The sequence below is a fragment of the Lagopus muta genome, chromosome 3 (genome assembly GCF_023343835.1).
Source record: "Lagopus muta isolate bLagMut1 chromosome 3, bLagMut1 primary, whole genome shotgun sequence".
Lineage (NCBI taxonomy): Eukaryota > Metazoa > Chordata > Aves > Galliformes > Phasianidae > Lagopus > Lagopus muta.
Window position 1 is genome coordinate 54,370,047 of NC_064435.1, and position 21,783 is coordinate 54,391,829.

Consider the following 21,783-nt stretch of genomic DNA (forward strand, 5'->3'; position numbering starts at 1 on the left):
CTAATTTAATCTTCTTGTCTGATAAAATATGTCAAGTTTGATTTATGTCTACAACTAATGCTCAGTAGGAAATTGGTTCATTGAGTTATAAATTTCAATATTTTTCTTGCAAGTGATGGGATATATAAAAATAAATCACATTTTACTCAGGTATTTTATGGTTTGTCACCAGCAAATGTCAAAATAGGCATAAATGTTAAGCATTTAAAGTTTGAAACAGTTAACTTACAGCTTCATAACTTTTCATCTTAAAAAAGAAAGAAAAAGATTTGTAAAAGTCTAATGAACTGTTAGGATTGAAAACTGAAAATATCGAACTCTAGATGTACAGGCCTACTTTAATTTTGCACAAAAATAAATTCCAGTACTCCTAAAACATAGATGGGGCAACTACAATGATGTGTAGGAAATAGCATTTTTTTCATCTACACTGACCTAAAAAACAAGTGAATAAATTTTGCTCAAGCATTTAAGTAAAACGTCTGAATTGAGTTTAAAATTAGAAATATTCTCCTGAATATTTGAAAACTATTCTTACTGCATTCAATATCTGAGGATGGTAGCTGTCATGCTTCCTCTTCACTAGAGGAATTCACTATCAGATTGCATTGCAGAAGTTATTGGTATACAATTTTTGGTATATTTTGTTTGTTTTGTTCTTTCCCTGAATCGAATGTAGCAGTGAAATCGACCTTCCTAGGAGACTGAAGCCTGTTACTAACACACTGTAGATAATTTTGTAAGTATTAGAATCATTTTGAACTTTGAAAGATTTCTTTTATCTTCTGTGGCTCTAGTTATAATTATCTCACTATATTTTCAAAAAAAAATATGGTTTGGCATGTATAGCAAAAAGGGTTGGGGAGTAAAGTTTGCAAACATTGAAGAGTCTAGTGACATTGAAAGGTTGGGAACAAATCTTTGGAATTCCTGGCACATGGATTCATGCTCCTTCTTATAAAAGAGAAAAATAAGAATCGTGGAATCATAGAGATGCTCAGGTTCGAAAAGACCTTAAAGATCATTGAAACATGACTAGGAAAACAGATGTGAAGTGGTATTCCATAATGATGTCATTGCAAATTACTATCAGCATGAAGAAACAAATTCTTACACCTTGTTTTGTTCAGTTTGGCCCCACTGTGGATGACAAGTTTTGCAAATCATGAAAGCAAAGGGAAAATCTAAAAGCTGAAAGCTTTACTGAATAAGCATGGCTTTTTTGTTTGTTTTTGTTTTGTTTTTGTTTTGTTTTTTGTTTTTTTCTCTAAATACCAGAATGAGTATTTAAGGTAAAATAAGAATTTCTTTTAACTTCAGAACCTATTTTGCAGCCTTGCTTTTGGACTTGACATGAAGAAAAAGGACACAGAGTGGAAAGAAAATTTCACACTGAAGTGCATCTGGAGAAATTTTCCCCCGAGTCTGAAAAGTTATTACAAGAAAACAACAACAACAAACCAAAAAGTAACCAAATACCACAAAGACAATTACATTATTATTTTTTTCCTTCTAAATTTCTATTTTTATTGTCAGGCAAATGTATTGTCAGCAAATGAAATTGTGTAAAAAACAAGTCACAGGACTGTGACCACTGCACTACAGTTTCCAGGCAAAGATTTCTACCTTACTCAGAATTAAGTAATTGACACAGCTGATACATTCATAGCTAGCATTTGACACCGCATCTTTTCAAATTTCCCATAGCTCAATCTCATCACAAAGCATAAGTGTGTGAACTACTGAGATACTACTGCTACATTGCTGAAAATTCTACAGTACCAGCAAAATTATTTTACCAGAAGACCCCACTAATGCTTGCTACTAATGGAGCAATAGAGGAAAACAATGGAGGGATGGGAGATGTGTCAGCAAACCCAAAGCTCTTGTGAAGAACAGACAAAGGAAAGGCAAATTTTGAGGACAGTTCTTTTATGAGAATATGTTATTTTGATTCTAGAAAAAGTGGGAGAAGGTTAGCACTGAAATCATATCAATTAACCAAATAAGTTTTAATACATTTTCTTTCATTTAATTGTTCATTTGGGAGGGCTGGGTGTTGGAATGAAAGGATGCCTCCTTCTCTAATTTCAGTCTGTCAACAAAAGTTCTCAAAAACAGAAGCTATATTGAATAATGAAAGCACAGGCTTGAAATTAGAGAATTTCCCATGGGGTTAAATGCTGCAATATATAAGAGAAAAATTTGAGATATGCTGTACAAAAAACAGCTGTGAAAGCCAATAAATTGGCATTAGACATTCACTGAGCTTTTGTACTCTGGCCTTTCGTCCTGATACTGAACCAGTAATATATATAGAATAGTAATACCAGATCTATTATAATTGCCCTTTTGTTTTGTTTTGTTTTCTTGAGCACTCAGGTTGATTTGCTCCAATTTAGTTGTTTCATTACCTCCACAGTTCTCAGTGCCTCAAAACTGAGGAAATTTGACTGCATGCAGAACTGATCTCAGTCAAGACAATATCAGGACTGGAGGGCCAAGGGGTGTTGGGCAGGTGACTCTGCAATCATTGCTGTGATAGCAGAACTAAGAAAAGTGCATCTTATGCAGGGAGACAGATTTGCTAAGAGGGCTGTAGCCAGGGAGATTTGAGAAATACACAGTGCAGGAAATCAAGAAGAGAGAGAGTGAAAGCAGATCATTTATAAAAGAGCCTGACTGAGCAATCTAGTCCGATTACCTGCAATGTACTACTGTTGTCACTAAGGTTCCAGGGGAGAGCACGTTCATTTGTCAGTTCCACCGGACCATATCTCAAGGAAAATGGACATTGTATCAAATGCACCTCTTGGCTGTTGGCTAGCAGCCTGCTTTCCAACACATCTCAACTGCATGGATAAATATTCGGGACTATGCAGGCAGATCTCCATCATCCTTTTTCTAACCTTTTGTCAAAGCACCTGTGTGCAGGCTGTAGTTAACTCGCTTTGGTTCTTCCCCAGCAGATTGCTCTCAATTACAGATATTTGCGTTTGAAGTAAGAGAGAGTGCTCCTGTTATTGGAGCTCCAAGGGGTGTGGGCCCCAGAGCGGGTCAGAGCACTGCCAGTTGGGCGCAAGGTGGAGCGCGGCAGGGTGGCATAGGCAGAGGGAGAGGTAGAGCGGGGCAGGGTATTGTAGGCTGAGCGGGACAAAGTGTTGAAGGATCGAGACAAGGAGCTATAGGGAGGGCCTGAGAGTGTGTTGTAGGAGCCGCGGGAGAAGGGGATGTAGCTTGAGCACCCCGTGAGGTTCCATGTTGAGCGGGAAGTTGGAGGCCACATGGACAGGGAGCCTGAGCGGGTGGTGGTGGTAGTGGTGGTGTTATAGGAAGGTCCCCACTGAGCGCCACAGACAGAGCGAGACCCCGGGGTGCTAACAGCCCGGGAGATGGAATGAGAGGCAGGGTTGCAGAGGGAGCGGGCAGTGGCAGCTGCCAGAGGCTGAGGAGTTGGGGGGGATGTGTAGCAAGTGGCCGATGAGTCTTCAGGGCAAGGGGTTGGTGAGCTCACAGAGCGGACTCCTGTAGCTCCTACTGAGATGGAGGCAGGGGAGCACAGTGAGTGGGCTGCCGGGGGTCCCACAGGACGGGAGGCTGGGGAGCACAGTGAGTGGGCTGCTGGGGGTCCCACAGGGCGGGGGGCTGGGGAGCCTGCCACGTGCAGCCCCACAGGAGTAGAGCTACGTGCAGCACGGGGCAGTGGAGAAGCCGCAGGGCAAGGGGCTGGGGAGCACACAGCATGGGCTACTGGGGTGCTCAGGGGCTGGGGTGGTAGGGTGGCTATAGAGCCACAGAGAGGCTGGGCAATGGGAGAGGGTGCAGGGCCACAAACAACATGAGAGAGGGAGGCTGCAGGCACTGTAATGGCTGCTGGCGGTGGCATGGAACTGCTGACAGCATGGGCGACTGGAGAGCACACAGGGTGTGATGGCAGATGGGTGGGAATTCCCTGGGTTGCTGTGGTAGGACTGGAGCCAGCCATGAAGTGGGTCAACAGGGCACTCACCGCGTTGTTTGCTGGGACAGAGACAGAATAAGGCATGGGCCCCCCTCCACCTCCAGGTTGCTGTGTAGTAGCAGACCCCGTCTCAAACACGACATGAGGCATAGGGGGGCCTGCAGGGTTGGATGTTGTGACAGGCATGGAGCTGTACACTGTTGGAGGCATCTGGGTACATGTAGCAGGAGGCACAGTCTCACATATAACACGGAAGCCAGGATCACACCCAGGGTCAAACATAGCATTGAAGTTTGGGTTGAAGCCTGGATTGCCAATGGAGTTGCATAAGGGATGGCCTGCAGGAAGGTACACGAAGTCGAACACAGGTGGTCCCCCAGGATTGCAGTTTGGGTTGCACACAGGGATACATATGTATTCACATGTGGAGTTGAGCCCAGGCTCCCCTGCAGGGGCCACCCCAGAGCTATTAACAGGCAGGGACCCGTTCTCACAGACCGGCAGTGACCCATTCTGGTTCACAGGCAGGGAGCTGTTCTGCCCCACGTGGTTACACACTTCAGCCTTGGCACATCCTTTGCAGTAGGCAAACTTGTGGCATCCAAGGTTGGCTAGGAGCCGGTGGCTGCCCAACCTGTATGGTGTGAACTCCACGATGGTCCGTGCCTGTTGATTGGAAGCCAGCGTTCCCAAACTGCACCAACAGGAGGGAAAGAATTAGGATCCTAGAAAGCTCAGAGACCTGAAGCACTTGAAGATAACCTCACATTATTAGCTCTGGTTTGCTATGACCAGTTTGCTCTTCTTGCCTTGCTCCCCAAAAATCTTTCTGAGTAGAGCAGTAGCCATTTCCTTCTGTCTCGAAAAGGGATTGGTTACTTCTACCCCATGGAAAACTCCCATAGTCAGTTCTGGAGCTGTAAACCCATTCATGATACTCTCTGTGAATATGTAAGATTCTTTAATTCTTCAAAAACATAGCATCCTTCTACCTCAAAGATGTATTTGCTTCTTCCCTTTTCCAGTCATCTAAGTTGGATCAGGGAGCTCTGAGGCACTGAGTTCATTATCATTCAGTGAGAAGAATTTCTAATTGCTTCCCCTTGAAACTAGTCATACTTCTGTCAGTTGTCCTTGTCATGAAGAAGAGCAATGCATATTAATGAACAGCTCCTCTTCCTAGGACGTTAGAGCTTACTGGAAATTTGCACTTTCCTGTGATTAACATGTTGTGAGCTTAGAATGCACACTGCTGTTTTTCACTGTCTTTTTCTAATTGTTTACGCATATGATACGAGTTCATGAATATTTAGAGGAGTTCTTTGTAAACTCAGTGCTATTATAAGGGCTGGGGTACATAGCTAAAATCGCTTATGAAGGAAACAGTGCATTCCCCTTCAGATAGAAATTTTTAACTTGCACAGATTAAATTGTAGTGAAAATGAAGCGGCATTATATATTACTAATTCTAAATACTCCATTTCAGGAGGAGTGAGTTTTCTAATGGAATCTCAAAGTAGTAAGGAGCATATAGTCCTGTTCAGGTCCTACACACAAGAAATGTAAGAATTATCATCTTCCTCAAAAGTCTGCTGACCTAACAGACCTCAGTCAACTCTTAATATTACCCCATTTAAATAATTTATGATCTTACTCAATGGTCATTGGCTCTTTGAATAAACCACAGCCTTCTAAAGTCATTATGCAGTTCTTCATATCTTCCTGGAGAGGATTGCAGAAGGAGATCTCTGCTGTACATGGTACTTTCAGCCTAGGCTGACTCAATAGCTAGTTAAAAGAAAAAAAAATATATAAATATAGATATATAGGCATATACATCCTAAAAAAATTAGCATGAAGTTAAATAAATGAGATCAAAAGCAGAGATTATTCCCCCTTCTTTCTCTAGGCTTCACTCTAAGTAAATATAAAATCACAATGATCCTGCTAAAAAAAACAAAAGAACCAAGAAATTTCTCTGCATTATACCTAGGAAGCGGACAATAAAAATCCCTAAATGCTCCTTAGGTCACAAAGCTCACAATTAAAGCTCTTTACCTTAACAATAACAGGTGGCCTGTTGATCACGATATCTCTGCTCACCATCAGAACTTCTCCACACTCTGGATCTGAGACAGCAACCACTTTCATAATGTTGTGATCACTGAGATAAGGTCCATATTGACTATATGATACACACAGTGGAATTTTTTTCGCTACAGAAAAAGATGATCATTATTATTATTAATTTGTCTAATATTTGTACTTTCCTTACTCATGAAGTTTAAGTAGCAATGACAATAGTTTAATTAAAAACTGAGTTGTTGCAGCATTTTTGAAATAAGACATAAATTTTCCTGGCTTAGGAAATCTTTTTTGGTGCTTTCATCATATAGCTACACTCTTTTTAATTATTATAAATATATTTTAATTATTATAACTATAACTATACTAGTGCAGTTACAAAGAAATGTTTGTTTATTTAAATTTTGGAACTTTAATTCCAGTGTAATTCTTAAAGCAGTAATTGCAATATAGGCGAATTAGAGGTTGATAAAGGAGAATATAAATATCAGGAACAAAACTTCTTACAGTAATAAGTGATAAGTGACTTAAGTAGAGGGGTCTTTCTTTGCTGTGAAAAACAAGAGATAACTGTTGAAACAACTGATTATGCTGTAACATGAGTTTGCACTCCCCAGCATCCAATGTGTGTGGAAATAATCAATTCAGTGCTCAAATTACATGTTTTACTCTGGCTAATATATTCTGGCCAAAGGAAATCTATAAATCATAGAATGCCTTAGGTTAGAATGGACCTCAAATATTGTCAAGATCCAAGTCCCTGTTTATGATAAACCTATTATAAACACAACCAATTCATTTGTATGTTGAATATATCATATAGATTTGAACTTAAAATGATCATCAGTATCTTTAAACCTAGAGAAATTAGGCAAGGACTACAATTAGCCTGTTACTCTGTATGTAGCATAGCAGTGATTCATAATTGATTGCTCTAAGACAATTTGCCTGTCAGTATTTAATAGCATATTAATTTCATTTCTTACCAGCACTTAGAAGTCTCCACTAACCCTCAAAAGAAGCTATCTGTCTCCAGAAAAGAAGAGAGGACAGAAGAACAGTAGACAAATCCACTTTCTTACCTTCCCTTGGACCTAATGCAACGGTCACACTATCTTTCCAAAATTGATCCATTGGGCAACCATTGTATGTTATTATCTGTGCACACAAATTAAACTTCAGGTTTTTGGGTTCACTACGCAAATTTTCAAGCAACCAGAGCAGTTGGACATCTTCACCATACATTGGGCAGTTAGCCATCTTTAGCCTTGTGTTAATACCACTATCACTCAAAAATGGGTTTTTCAGAGATGATAACTCTCTGTCTATATGACAGTTGGAAGCATTGCAGTACCCTGGGTGAATTCTTCTGTAAGCTCGATAATAGGCTTCTTTGCTTTTCACAGAACCTGTTGAAGGAGATATATGATAATGAGTCCACTGGAAGTCATAGCTGCCTAAATAATAAATATAATTAAATTTATTCCTCTTCTTTCCTGAAACATAATGTAGTAGTCTGGCACAGAAAAAAATGCAACGGAAAATGAAACCACAAACTACAGTAGTCTGAGTTCACAGAAGAATTGAAGACCTCTAAAAGTAATGCCTCCTGTTTCATGATGTTAGCCCACAGTGTCAGAGGCAGATGTGGTATGGCAGTAGAGGTTGAACCTTACCATCAATATCCTGTTATATTTTGTTGCCATGGGACAAATGGCAGCTGAAGGGCAATCCAACAAAATGGCGTCTGACATGGAAGTGCGTGTGAAGCAAAGCAAGTTAATCTTGATTTTAAAAGAATATAAGTCTTTTAGATTATCTAAAATCCACTAATATTCAAAACTAGAATACAGGTGAGACCAAAGCATGTGCACAAGAGCAACGGGATTAAATGGAAATAACTGCTATTTGTTTGGTTTTATTCATCTAAATATGCTTAGATATTGTATGAAGAGAAAGACATCTTCCACTTTCTCAATATGTTAATAAATAAATAATTTTTTTAGATAGTTCTAGTAATTACAAATTATATTGATAGTTTTGATTAGCATTATAAATATCCTCTAATCCCATCAATGACAATTCATCATACCTAGCTCATACTTGTAATTCCCAGTGATGTCTTCAAATTGCTCACTGCCAACACTCTTGGTAATTAGTTGTTGTCCACATGGCCAAGTGTCACAGAAAACTTTTGTTTTTTTGGCATTGTTTTGAGAAAGCCATCCAGCATAGTTTGAGTTCAGCCGAGAAAACATGTAATGACCATCGTAGTCCAAGTCCAGGTCTCCTTCTCTGATGCTTCGAACCCAAGTAGGACCACTGCAAGCTGAGCCTAAGCCAGCAAATAATAATATTATAGCAGGATGTAACTTGAGTTGTACAGAAACTCAGAAACATAAGCTGATGAAAAGCTGACAATTATAGCAAACTTTCAGTTACCTCTGCCTGTTTCCAAAGGTGTTGGATCCAGACACTGCCAATCACCACAACATTGATTTAGATCTCTACGAGCCATCCAAGATTCATTCCAGCAGTGGTACCGCCTGTAGAATGTAGGAATATAGGATTAAAATCATCTCATCGTTATTTTCCGTGCTTTGCTATGGAGGAAGACCATATCAGAGAGAATTTTCTAAGCAAATTATTAGTTCTGCCTTAGCACTGTTAATGACATCAGGGGACAGGAGTTATTTGCTTTTCTTTATATACCTAAGAATGAAAATTTGTACCAAGAACCTGCAGATCTGCTTGAAAAACAAGCTTTTTATAGCCCTTTTTTTTTTTCTTTTTTCTTTTTAGAATGTATCAGCACAGTTCTTTTGTTTAAATAGTCTATTTTCCTATTGTTTTCTACCTGATTCTTTAGAGAAAAAGCACACACTGTCCTAGGCTTTTTAATAGATTAACAAAGAACAAATCCTTAAGATTTAACTGCTACAATGGGATCCTCACTGCTTTGGCATTTCGGTTTGATCTTATCTTTTTCACATGGGAAAGGTCAAAAAAAGAAAAAACACATTGAAAGTTCTTATGGATGAAACTTAGATACAAGCAAAATTCAAGTACAGTTAAAACTATGAACTTGCAGTCCAAGGGTGAAAAGAAATACCGTTGAGCTGAATTGTAATGTCGTAGTTACATGAACATGAATCAAAACATTAACAAGAATGAAGCAATCCATACTAAGAAACCTCAGAAAGACAACTTAAAACTCAACTAAGTGATTGTTACCAATGATAACGATTTCCATTTCATGATCTACTTTGTATTTTTAAGCTAAGAGAGATGGCTTCATGTTTCAACTGAAAGTATAAGCAGGTAGCATCAATTCTCAAAAGTGTGCCTCTTCAGTAATTGTATGCTTTTGAAATGCATTGATAGGAAATGATCAGCTATGCTACATCAAAGAAATAGATACTCCAAACTGCTAGATTTACACTAGTCTTTCTATCACTTAGTTTTTGACAAAACCAAAGGAGCTTATTATTTATTTCTTACTTACCATAGCTTGTCCTTGCCACAGAGGTTTTTTCCTGTACAGTCAAAAATCTCATTGATACCAAGAGGATTCTCATTAGAGCATGGAAAACAGAAGTTCGTGACAACACGGCTTGGAATTCCCAAACACCTCATCACTATAAGGAAAAAAGTCTTCATAAGTAATTATAAATAGTAATGTCCTTTACTTATTTTATAAATGACTCTCCCATATTCTACTTTGCCATCATATGTTGCAACGTATATGTACACAGTGTATATGAGGTAATATTTGATGTAGTGATTCTGTTTTCAAAACTTCTTGTTAGTGTCTGAAAAGTAATTTTAAAAGACCCTACCAGGAAGGAATGGCTTGTTACTCTTCCAGATTTAAAAAACAAACAAAGAAACAAACAAACAATAGCTGCTGTAAATTCAGAAATATTTTGAGATCCTGCATTAATAAAACACCAGTAAAAATGTCCATGCCTATGACAAACAGAGTGTAGTGTTTATAGATTTGCTTGTAGAGCATCAACCTAATTTTCTTCATTGCAGAAACATGTTCAATAAGCAAATACTGTAATGTTTTTCCCATCTTTATCATATAGCTTACTGTTGCCTCCTCACTTGTAGCGTAAAAAGACTGTAGATTACTGCTTTTATGTTTTGTAGGAGACAGTGCTAGAGATCTTGTTCATAATCTGTGTTTTTAGTCATCCCTCAAGCCTCTTCTAAGAATAAATTTTTGCTTCCATGAAGCTGCATTTGCTCTGTGTTTTAATAAAAGATGCAGTAGTGAGAGTTACTTTCCATAAGGATCCAAGAAAAGACAGTATCATTTTTTTTGATCTTCACAGCTTATAGGAAAGCAGCAGGTTTATAATAAACACTATGAAGGCAGACATTCCATATCAAAGGAAGATAAAATACTCAATTTCATTTCTAGTAAAACATTTATGAGTAATATGCTTGCAGTAGTTTTGGGATCAGAGTTTTCTGATCCAGTTTTCTTTCTCCTGTTTCGGATAGATAGGTAAAAGCAGGCTGAAATATACCTGTGCACATTACTGAAGCAAGAGACCCACAGTACCCGTATCTGACAGGTCTGCATCTACCGTTGTACCACTGCTGAAGGATAGGGACGCTTCCATTCCAGGAAAATGGTTTCGTTCCCTTCAGGTAATCATTGTTTTCTGGAATCTTCATGATACTGTTAGTGGTATGGCTGCTTATCTAAAAAGAGAAAAAGAAAGGCAATCTTTTCAAGTACTGGGCCATCTCTTTGCTCTCTAAGCATCTCACAGAAATATTGAAGATCAATGTTACAAGTTAATTTTTCCTGTGCATCTAAGCACAAAAAAAGGATTTTCTTTGCTGTGCTAAATTATAGTGCAATTTATCTTTCTATTAAAAAAAATGCAGTGCGATCACATCTATTAAGAGATCTTGCACCGCTAGATCTTACCATGTGGTTTACCACCATGCTGACGTGCACAGGGTCATTGCGCCAACAATGGTCTCGATCAGAACCATGATGATAACTTGCACCCATGTCTAAAATCTTTAAGCAGATGTCCAGAATCCCATCTTCAAACTGCCAAAAGAGAAGTTAAGATAGACATGATACTCTAACATTGAAAAGGTATATTTCTGGTCAGTACTGCAGTTTTTGTCTTCTCCTCTCCAGTATCATCTTCTAAAATCAAATCTTTGAAGGAATTTCAAATATGAAATATATATATTTCAAATATATCTCTTTTAAAATCATATTAGGGTTTGCTTATTTTTAATTAATGGAATCATTTTTCATTCACATGCACAATTTTCTGCTTCTCTTTTTTCAAGGCATCCTTGCAGTTGTTTTGCCTACAGCAACAATTTGCACACAATCAGCATATATATCTGAAAAAATATAGATAATATTTCATTTGTACATATGTGGATGGCTGCTTCTGAACAAATCTTAAAAATGTACCTGTCCAAAGTGCCATGGTCTAGAGGTAATATGTTTATGAACTCCTTCATACAGTATGCCATGTTCGTTGAGAATATATTCTTCTCTTTGGGCCTGATTGTCCAGATATACAGGGTCATCTGGAAAAAATGCAAGATCTATCAGATTATAGGTTCTTTTTTAACTCTTCTATATCTATTTCACTGGAAGTTCTTTCTTTTCCTATTTGTTTTAAACGTATATTTTTAATCCTGTTAAATCTATTTTTATTTACTACTTTATTTTCCCTTTATTAGGTCTCACTTTTCTGTGATACACGCAAATCACAGACTTGTAAATTTTCTTCATACTAAGCAGTTCTAGGAGTAAAGCATTGTGCAGTTAGAGTTGGGTGTGTAATTCTGATCAAATCAATGGACAATATAAATATTTGCCATGTAATTATTTTGGCAAGGTTCTACAAATTCCACAGTTTGTTGCCACTCAGACTGGACTTACAGAATTTCATTCATATCTGTATTGTATTATTGTGTGGTGATATCTCAGATTTCAGAGAATCATGGAGTAGCTGAGATTGCAAGGGATCTCTGGAAATTATCCGACCAACTCTCTGCTTAACAAGGGACAGGTAGAGCTGGTTACCTAAAACCATGTCCAGATGGCATTTAAATATCTCTGTCTCCACGGAGGGAGACTTTACAACCTCTCTGGGCAACCTACTTCAGTCACCTGCACAGTAAAAGGTGTTTCCTTGTGGAATTTGTTTTGTTTCAGTTTGTACACATTGCCTCTTTTCCTGCCAAGCTATTGCAAAAGTGGAGAAAAAAAAATTATACTACATCATCTCTGCTGTAGCCAAATCAAAACACTGGCTTAAGACAACTTCGAACATTCAGGAGGAAAAAAAAAACAAGCACACAAAAGTAAATTGCTCTCTGTTTCATATGCTTTCTGTGATTCTATCCTTCATTCACCACTTAAGTAATTCATATTTTCAGCAGTTTTACTCAGCACTAGCATTTCTCTTAAAACTACCTCAATATCACAGGATTTCTCACCTGCACACCATGGGTTAAAAAGGACATAAAAATCTCCAAGACAACGCTGGTATGTATGACCACAAGAAGTGATCTGCATGTTGAGAATGTAACGGCCAAGGCAGGCATTGGAGGGAGGAAACACACTGATGTTGATGCATTTTGGCTGATGAGTTTTGTAGGAAGCACTCCAGCAGGTTTGATCTAAACATCTACCCATTGGGAAGGTGCATTTCGTCTCATTTGACTCGCAAGGCCTGAGGCCTATTCAGGAAAATAAAAACATCTTCAATCAGGGTAAACAAAGCACATGCAAAAGACAAGTAATTTGTTTAGCAATCATTTGCAATGCAAAACTCCCAAACATGGATTTCTTCTTGACTTGTCACTTTCTTACAGAGTGAGAAAACTTTACACAGTAGAAGCACCGCCGGAGCTAGAGGACTGTCTGCTGTTCACATAGATGGTGAATGAGCAGACAGTATTTATCACTGAAGACTATGTAAATATAACATAGCAGAAAATGACTGAGAAAACCTATAGAGATTTTGGAAGTGACTACCTGTCTCCACGGTGAAAGTAGCCTGATCCACGGAATCATCCCATTCCCGATTATGGAAACTTGCATAGAAGTTGAAGGCTTGCCCTCTCCTTATTATCTGTCTGTCAGTTCCGAAGAAATGGGTGTTATGAATTTGGCAGTTGGAAGGACAGTTCAGGTCAACATCTCCAAGTTCAATGACTGCAAGATGGAGGAAGAAACATAAAGGAAAAAAATGACAGATGAGATGATCTGATGATGACCTCATCACAGGATGAGGTCAAGATTGTGTGAAACAGGAGATAAAGAGATAAAGATGAAAGAGATAATAGCTTTGATAAAAACAAACAAAAAAAAAACAGTAAAGAGTTTGTTCAAATTTCAGCAACGCTGCAAAACTATATAATGAGATACACATTCATAAAAGTGTCCTTAGAAGTTCACTGCTTCCTTTGCTTGCAGGTAGAAACTTGTATAATGCTTTGATTTATAAAGCTGTGCTACAAGTTTCACTTCTTTTATATAGCACCTCTGCGCTTTATAAATAACTAATGTCAAAGGTTATTTTTTGTATCTCTACTCAAAAGATTGGTTTTGTATCGTAATAGTCTCACTAACTGACAATATCCCACCTTCTAAAATGGAATTTATATTATATTTCAACCACAGCTAAACAGCAAACTTTTTTTACATGCCATCGAGAGTTGGCATTTATACAAATAATAATAACCGGAATAAATGAAAATCAGAAATACATGTGTTTGAAAGATTAAATGGTACTCCAAATCAATTATGAAAAAATATGAATAAATATCACCCCCAAGTTTCAAATAATATTGAATGGGCATGCATATGTACATGTTTCTATCTATATTTCTCTGAATCATAAAAAGTTTGGATACACTCATTTTATTACCCAAATCAAGACATCTTTGAGGAAATGAATGGAGAAGGAGATATTCACAAATTACGGTTTTTAAAAATTACTGACAGCCTATTCCAAATACTAAGATTGTCTTGACAAAAATCTTGTATCACCCATCTCAGGCATCCTGTCTAGATATCAGTCATTTCCTAGGGGTAATTATGATCTGGTGCCAGAAGGATGGGTGGCAACATTCGTTTTTACTTATTTACATAGAACATGTGATTTTCAAAAATGTTTCAGGCTAATTGGAGACTAGGGGAGCCAAAAATTCTCAGCAGTTTCAAAAATTGAGCTCAATGAACTACAAAGACTTGGATGCTATTTTAATTCTGAAAGGTAAAGTTTGGTCTGCTGAAGTTGCAGAACAAGCAAACTAACTTCTGTAGGTAAATTGGCACTAAGTTGAACAGACTCATTTTTCCCACATGGAATCAAGGGTGTATTCACATACAAGAAGACTTAAAGCTAAGTCTGTGGAACATGGGTACTTCTAACACAGTCCAGTGGGATTTATCAGCATCACATCCTGAAGTAAATCATAATTGAAATGAATTGGAGAAGGAAGGTCTGGGGGAGAAAAAATTGATTTTTTTCCTTAAAACAAAATCATTAGATATTTCATTCACCATTGATTTTGATACTGAATTGGTCACTTAGCTTTTCAGCAAAAATCAACAAAGAAAGCAACATAGGCATTGCCAAAGTGAAAGAATGCACACTATTCAAACCATATGAAAAAACAACAACAAAAAAAACACCCGCTCCAAAAAGCCCCAGACAACAACAAAAAAACACCCACAGGGAAATGCATTGCGTCACTGTGGTGCATGAGTGCATCATACCTGCTGAACAAGAAAGAGTAACAGAATCACTGAAAATCTTGTATCTTAATGAGAGCTGTCTCATTAGCAAAGTGTTCTGGTTGAACAGAAAAGATTAGAAGTGCTTACAGCACACATGACGAATTCCTGTGGTCATGAATGCTGACTGAAAGAACCTAATAGATCCTCACCTATCCTCTGGAGGGTTTTATAGAACAAGACAACTACATTTCATTGACTCATGAATCCAGCTAAACTGGAACATCAGGGAGCTGAGATATTACATGCTCCCAAAGATGTTGTCTAAAGTCAGCCCACAGGTTACTTATCAGAGTTAATTATCACAAATGGATCACAAAGAAGCCTTCTTTAGCAAAGTCAGCTCAGAGAAAATACTAAAGGCTAATCAATTTCATATCTCAGTTAGGTTTTTGTTCTGTGATAGAAACCCTTAATACCAGTCACTCAGTTCTCTCTATCAGTTCACATTTGGCATTAATTCCAGAAACTGTACTTCAGATAAACTTGTGAAATAGTTGATCCTAGCACCAGAGTAGTGGAAAGTAGAACTTTGTGTTTTATGCTGGAAGTAAAATGTACTATTTTTCATTCTCACAGAAGGCTGTTTCACTAGTTTTTCTCCATAATTTTTTCCTTTTTTTTTTTCTTAATAGATTTTCTATTTTAGGAAAAAGGGGTGTTTTTTTCTTTTCTTTTCTTTTTTTTTCTTCTTTTCCCAGCAGTTGCTCTTTTTCTAAGTTCTCATCTAAAAAAAGTCTAAACCATAGGAGTATTTTCTTGGCTTGGTTCAGTAGCAGTAGTAGGTAACTTTTTATTATATACCCACACCTGACTAATTATTTCCATTCTCAGTCCTGAGTCAAGTGATAGTAAAGTTTTGAAGCACTCACCTTCCATTTTCCTTCTACATGTACTGGTATCTGAAGCGCAGCAGTGACAGAGGTACCTGCTCCTCAGCAAGAAGCACCGAAAAGTCTGCCTGATCTCCTCTGCGAACCAACCTAATTTCCTCTCAGTAACATTTATATTCACAACTAAAAGGCTGTCACACTTATTGCATCAACAAAATACCAGTTTACAAAGAGGCCCCACCCATGTGTCTACTGATGCTCATAAATGATTCATTTTCACTTCCAGCATTATTAGGGAGAGTCCTGTGGCTGAAGGGAAGGAGAGATTTTGTACTTCACCTGTAGCATGGAACTCTCAACATGCCACAGCTCGGAGTGTCTCAAAAATATTTCAAGACCAGGGTGATTCTGAACACATTTCAGCACAAGCTGTAATTTTTAGCCATTCACAATTCCCATAAGTCTCAGCACCCAATGGCCAGACACCTTCAGACACCCATAGGAAAACAGTGAAGAGCACTGGACTCAAGCTGAATTTAAACTCTCTTTATTAAAACTCTAGTGGACATTTTTATTATAATATAAACAAAAATCCCAGCTTCCAGAAAGTCTGGGTACTCTACTCTACCTCTAAGTGAAGATCACAGTATAAAAAATGGTTGCAAACTTTTCAAGCAAACTGTAAAAGAAACAGAGGAGCTGCATTAAACGTTTTTGAAGTGGACATTAAAGTTTAATCTAAAAGCTACAGAATTTATTTATGCTTTGTGCATATTTACTTGAAAGCACACAGACAGTTTCTCAGCTTGTTCCTTTACTTTTTCCTTCCCCAAAAGTTCTGAAAAGCATCTGAAGTTTTCCAAGAGCTTCCGTGAACAGAAAACATTTACATATTTTGATACAAAGTAAATTGTTTTATTTACATCCCAGACATATTTAATACAAGAATACAAAACAAGACTGTTCTCTCTGCTTACTCAATGATGAGGGCATCAGCTTGCAAATAGGAGAGATGGATTTAAATTTCCTCTACTAAAACAAGAATGAGCATTTTTAACAATTGTTTCTTATCCTCCTTTCACTCTGAAAATTAAATCCATGAAATACTACTAAAATCCCTCCAGATGAAGTTAATCTAATTTGGATTAAAAAAAAAATAAAGAACAAGAACAATTAATTGATAGGAAAATTACAGAATGACTGAAGTTTGGTGATTTGGATAACTGCCTGGATTCTAGCTGGATTCTAGTCAGTTCCTTAAGAATGAAACAGCCTAACTTATCATGAAACAATTAGTAAGCATAAGTTAAGCTCATGTATAGTGAAATAATTTCATAGAATCTAAAGCAAAGAATCTGTGTACCAGCAGTTATTCTGGACAAGAGTTGTTGTAATTATTATGATGGATTCATTAGTAAGTCAATATAATAATCAACGTCCTCATATTTGAAATGTGTAAATGTTTGGCTATCTCACTGGCAGCTATGAAAATATATGAGAATCCTTAATATATATTTCATTAATCAAGAAAAAGTACGTATCTCAAAACTGTTATAACGATACCAAATATATTTTCCTTAATATTTGTCATTTGACAAAAAAAACACTATCCAGTCTTTCAATGAGCATCTACTTTAAAATATATAACTATACTATAGTCTATTTACCAGGAAAACTGATCTTGATGCATCTTTTCAGGTGACAAAATGATAGTCCCAGGCCTATAAGTAGAAAATATCCAAAGCAGGTTACACTTTCCAAAAATATATTAAAATCCCCTCAGATACCTCTCGTAGTTCAATTGCCTGTCTATATTTTTTTTTTGGTAAATGAAAGCCTGTGACAAATAAAAGAAAACAAATAAGCTTCACTAAGTTGTTGCACCTGTAGGTTCAAAGAGATTTAATTAAGAGTTTAAAATAATAAAACACTGAATCAGAAGCTGAACTTTCTGTATGGACATGAGTCACTAGCTGTAGTAAGTATGCTTGTTTGGATCCTTGAAACTGCTTTGGTGCCTATCTGTCTCTGAAGAATCGCTGTACAGATACCCAGCCCAATATCAGTCTCCCAGATGCCCAGGCTCTTGCCTACCTGCACTTGCAAAGGCATCCAATTTCTACTGCCAGCTCACAGCTATCAAACTGGTTGGTCTTCTCACTCAAGCCTGAGTCCCAAGTGCCTAGAGTAAGAATCTTTAACAAGGTAAAAAATCATAGCATACTAGCCATCTAGGCGCTCTCAGTCTGTTTTTATCCCTCTTGCTTTCCAAGCCTTGCATCAAATGAGTTGGAGCGAGATCATTGAGGCAACAGGGCCACTGACCTAAAGAAAGGGCTGTAGGAGACTGAACACTAACAGGAAATAGTGATATGCATTACAGAAAGGTTTTGCCACCCAGCTTATGGCCTCTCTAAATAGCTGATGTGCCCTAATTGCTGACTTCTCAGAGAGCTTAGTCTCCTTCTGAACAGAAACAGCTTCCCTCCCTGCCCAGCAGCAAGGAGCACCAAGCTAACGCCAACAGTCCATTAGTCCCAGGACAGCATGCTTCTTTTCTTTCCTTCCATGTCTTTCCCTTCATGCAAGCTGTCCTCTCCACATCACCACAGTTTTTTATTATATATCCAACAGCCTCCTAAAATGCACAAAGAAATCTGCAAGCTCAATGCAGGCCTGGAAATTCTACAGATTAATAGAACGTTAATGAGGTTTTAGTCTAAATAGTTTAATTTCAGGAAGTGGCTATTAAATTTCTCTAAACATCTTGGCTCTGTACAAGTATCTATAAATTTATGGTTTTGAGAGGATTTCTTAATACATGGAGTAATTGCTACTTACCATAGAATGGACTGCAGTTGTCTTTTGTAATAGTTTCAAAAATATATGACATGCATTAGGGTAGAATGACATGCTGAGCATTGAAAAGTCAAGTGGTGTGCCTGCTATGGCTCAGGAATCTTCATTGCTTTCAATTGCCAATTATGCCGCTAGGAAAGAGCAAGAATTGACAAAGAGGACATTGCAATCACAAAAGGATCACCTGTGAACAGCACTGATGCAGTCTCACATTATCATTAATATATTTGAAAACAAGAGTGAAGTCACAGCAATCAAGTACCTAAGACATCCTTTCAAGAAAAAGGAATACAAAATGACAGCTGAACAGGGGATAAAGGGAAGAATACATGCGAAATGTGATTAAAGTGTTTTGGTGAAAGTATTGTCCAGTGGGATACTGACACAACTACAGTGGTTACAAGATATTTTAGCTACTCAGCCTGAGGACATGTCAGTGCACGGCCCTAAAGTTCCCTCTACTGCACTAGCCTTATAATTGTATTGATTTGATTACCTTATTTGTAAGGTGTGCACCTAATTAATAATGGAGTTCACTTTAAACTTAACTTAATGAGCTTACACTTTTTCAGAAAGAAGTGACAGAAGAAAATGTTACCTGTAAAGTAGGAATACTTGAGGAAGTAATTAGCTGGTATCAGTATTTGCTGCCAAGGCTTCAGGAATATTTGAGAAAGGGAATAGGAAGAAAAACAATTGTATGCCATAAGGTAACCCTAAAATAAGCATAAATTTGTTAGGAATCCACATACAGTACATCTGATCTTTAGGAGCTTCATATTGCAAGGGCAGTAATTTTTCAAGAACATGAACTCTTTAACAGCACTTACCCATAAGTTTCTTAAAAGTTATGTGTCACTTTGCGATGGGGATCCCTTTCATTAAGGAACCCGAAAGCACTGGCTGCTACTCTGTTGAGCATGAACATGTATTACAACACTCTATTTATAGATGAGTTTGGAGTAAGAAATGTTTCAAATGAAGCCCTAGACAAGAATCCAATGTGTTTTAAGATGCACGCAGCACCTTTGTCTTTCTAAAAGCTGGAGGAAATTAGTAGCATTAAATAATTATAGGTGGTTTCTGAAATAACAAAACCTCAAAACAAACAAAAGTCCTCATATGGAGAAACCAAGAACTTCAAGGAAGCTCCCACCTGAGCTCCCGTCTGAGCTGGTTTGCAGAAGTTCTTCACGACGAGAAAGACATCGAGACCATGAAGCATGTCCAAACAAAGGAATCTAAGCTGTGAAGGGTTTGGGAAACAAGTCTTATGAGGAGTGGCTGAGGAACTGAAATTGATCAGTCTAGAGAAGAGGAGGCACAGGGGAGAAGTTATTGTCCTCTACAACCTGAAAGGAGGTTGTGGTGAGGTGGGTGTTGGCCTCTTCCCCCAGGTAAAGGTGATAGAATGAGAGGGAATTGCTTCAAGTTTGTGACAGGGAAGGTTCAGGCTGCATTTAGGGAAAATTTCAGAAGGAGTGGTGAGGCTCTGGATTAGGCTGCCTGGGGAAGTGGTGGAGTCATTGTCCCTGGAGATGTTCAAGAAATGTGTAGAGGTGGCACTAAGTGACATTATTTAATGGGCAATATTGGTGATAGGTGGACAGCTGGACTAGATGATCATCAGTCTTTTCCAGCCTGTATGATATCATGACCTGCCTTGAATTGTGTTGGAGATGTTTGTTCTCTTCCATCTTAGCCTTATCCTGGGCTTATGTTGATTGTCAGCCAGTTCCTTTTCTTCATTTGATAGGATGTTTTTGCCCAGTATCCACAATGTTGTTGTGTAACGCATGCATCTACAATATTGAGTACATGCAGAACATAGAAAGGTCAAGCAATTAGAAGGTGCCTTTAATAAGAGGAAGAAACAACATCATTTGTGTTTAAGACATCATGTCATCATATTTAAAACAGAACCAAGCTAAAATACCAGTCTGAGTCATACCACAGACCTGATTTCTCTGCTTAACCTTCACTCTGTATTACTTCCACTGCTGTTTTTTTTGTTTGTTTGTTTGTTTTTCTTTTTTTTTAATTGGTTTTTTTAACACATACTTTAATAACAGTAGCAATGGTGACTGGGTTAACTTCATAGAAAAAAACTGTGAACATTGCACAAACTGAAACAAACAAGTTTCAACAGAAATAAAAATTTGGTTCATCTATTAAAAAGAATCGTAAGTTAAAACTGGAATTTATAATCCAGTTATTTGTCAGGTTGAGTACACTGAGCACTGTAAGCTCACTTTCAAATGAGTTTTTTCCCAACTGCGTTAAAAACGAAAGTGGAATAAGAGAGTAGTAGTGTAAATTCCAACCCCAGCTCACTGCACAGTAACTTTCCCGCACAGAGAAACCTAAAAATCACAGGCTTGTGACTATAACCTACAAGTCTAGTCGCCAAACAATGAAGTTCTGGATCTTTTACCCGGACAAGTGATACTAAGTGGGAAAAGATTCCATTTGAACAGTGCAAATGCAAAGAATGAAACAGAGAGGGACATTCACTGAATTGGATCATGGGAGGTCTTCTGTTATCCCAGGGAACATAAGTTGGCTCCCATTCTACTTCTTAATTTGTCTTCAAATTTTAATGAATGCTTGCTGTATAAAAAATGTATTTTGCCCAGTAATGATTTTTCCTAGATTTTCCTTTAAAGTTTCTTTATGAAAGACCTAGAGCTCAGGATCCCACAGCAGAGAAAGAAAGAAAAAAAAAAAAAAAAAAAAAAAAAAAAAAAAGGAGAGAGAGAAAAAAAGAAAAAGAAGGAAATATTTACAATAAAACGATCTTTCGTTTTCACTTGGGGACAGTCTAATCTTAAAAACAGAAATGAGATACAAGATATTCTGGCACTAACAACCTGAGCTCAGTAACTGTCTTACATGGTATTTTCAGGATTTCTAAGATTTCCCATGAATTATTCATTGTGAGGTTTAAAAAATGCAGTTCCTTTCTATTTTATTTTAAGCACCTGAGAGTGAAAGAACCTAGAGTTAAAATTAACAGGAAGAAATTCTTAAAATTCTTTGTCCAGTTTCAAATATCTATACACTATATCTTCCACATTTATAAAATATGGTATATATAGAAGATATTCAAAGATATATAGAAGGTTTACAAAGGGTAAGGACATGGAGCTGGAAGGTGTGGTTGAGGTGGAGGCAGGCAGGGTGTAAGCTGAAGATAACTGCTGCTCTCAGATGCTGGAACTGTCTTTGTGGATTGGTTTTGT

General features: G+C 37.7%; 1 protein-coding gene across 4 annotated transcripts; it reads right to left on the reverse strand.

Moving 5' to 3' along the window:
• Window positions 1-1,597: 1,597 nt before the first annotated feature.
• Window positions 1,598-21,243, reverse strand: LOC125691030 (protein-glutamine gamma-glutamyltransferase 5-like). Of its 4 annotated transcripts, XM_048939901.1 has the most exons (14): window positions 18,524-21,243; window positions 17,350-17,403; window positions 13,083-16,361; window positions 12,542-12,784; window positions 11,505-11,623; window positions 10,995-11,123; window positions 10,585-10,762; window positions 9,552-9,684; window positions 8,489-8,592; window positions 8,139-8,381; window positions 7,129-7,455; window positions 6,020-6,177; window positions 5,616-5,749; window positions 1,598-4,655 (listed from the first exon to the last, which is right to left on the reverse strand). In XM_048939901.1, exons 3-14 carry the CDS (start codon window positions 13,327-13,329, stop codon window positions 2,981-2,983), a joined length of 3,690 nt encoding a protein of 1,229 aa, XP_048795858.1. In that variant the 5' UTR covers window positions 13,330-16,361; window positions 17,350-17,403; window positions 18,524-21,243; the 3' UTR covers window positions 1,598-2,980. The 4 variants fall into 4 exon arrangements, with proteins under 4 accessions (XP_048795858.1, XP_048795857.1, XP_048795856.1 ...); XM_048939900.1 differs by having other exon boundaries at window positions 13,083-19,257; window positions 19,698-21,243; XM_048939899.1 differs by having other exon boundaries at window positions 13,083-18,672; window positions 19,140-21,243.
• Window positions 21,244-21,783: the final 540 nt, after the last annotated feature.

Bases quoted from the DNA above. Each gene is read 5' to 3' on its own strand.
- LOC125691030 (XM_048939900.1), bottom strand. From the start codon at position 13,329: ATGAGGTCATCATCAGATCATCTCATCTGTCATTTTTTTCCTTTATGT. The intron at 12,785-13,082 runs GTAGTCACTTCC...TTTCCTGAATAG, and splicing joins TACTTTCACCGTGGAGACAG to GCCTCAGGCCTTGCGAGTCA. The intron at 11,124-11,504 runs GTACATTTTTAA...CTCTTTTGGCAG, and splicing joins GACCATGGCACTTTGGACAG to TTTGAAGATGGGATTCTGGA.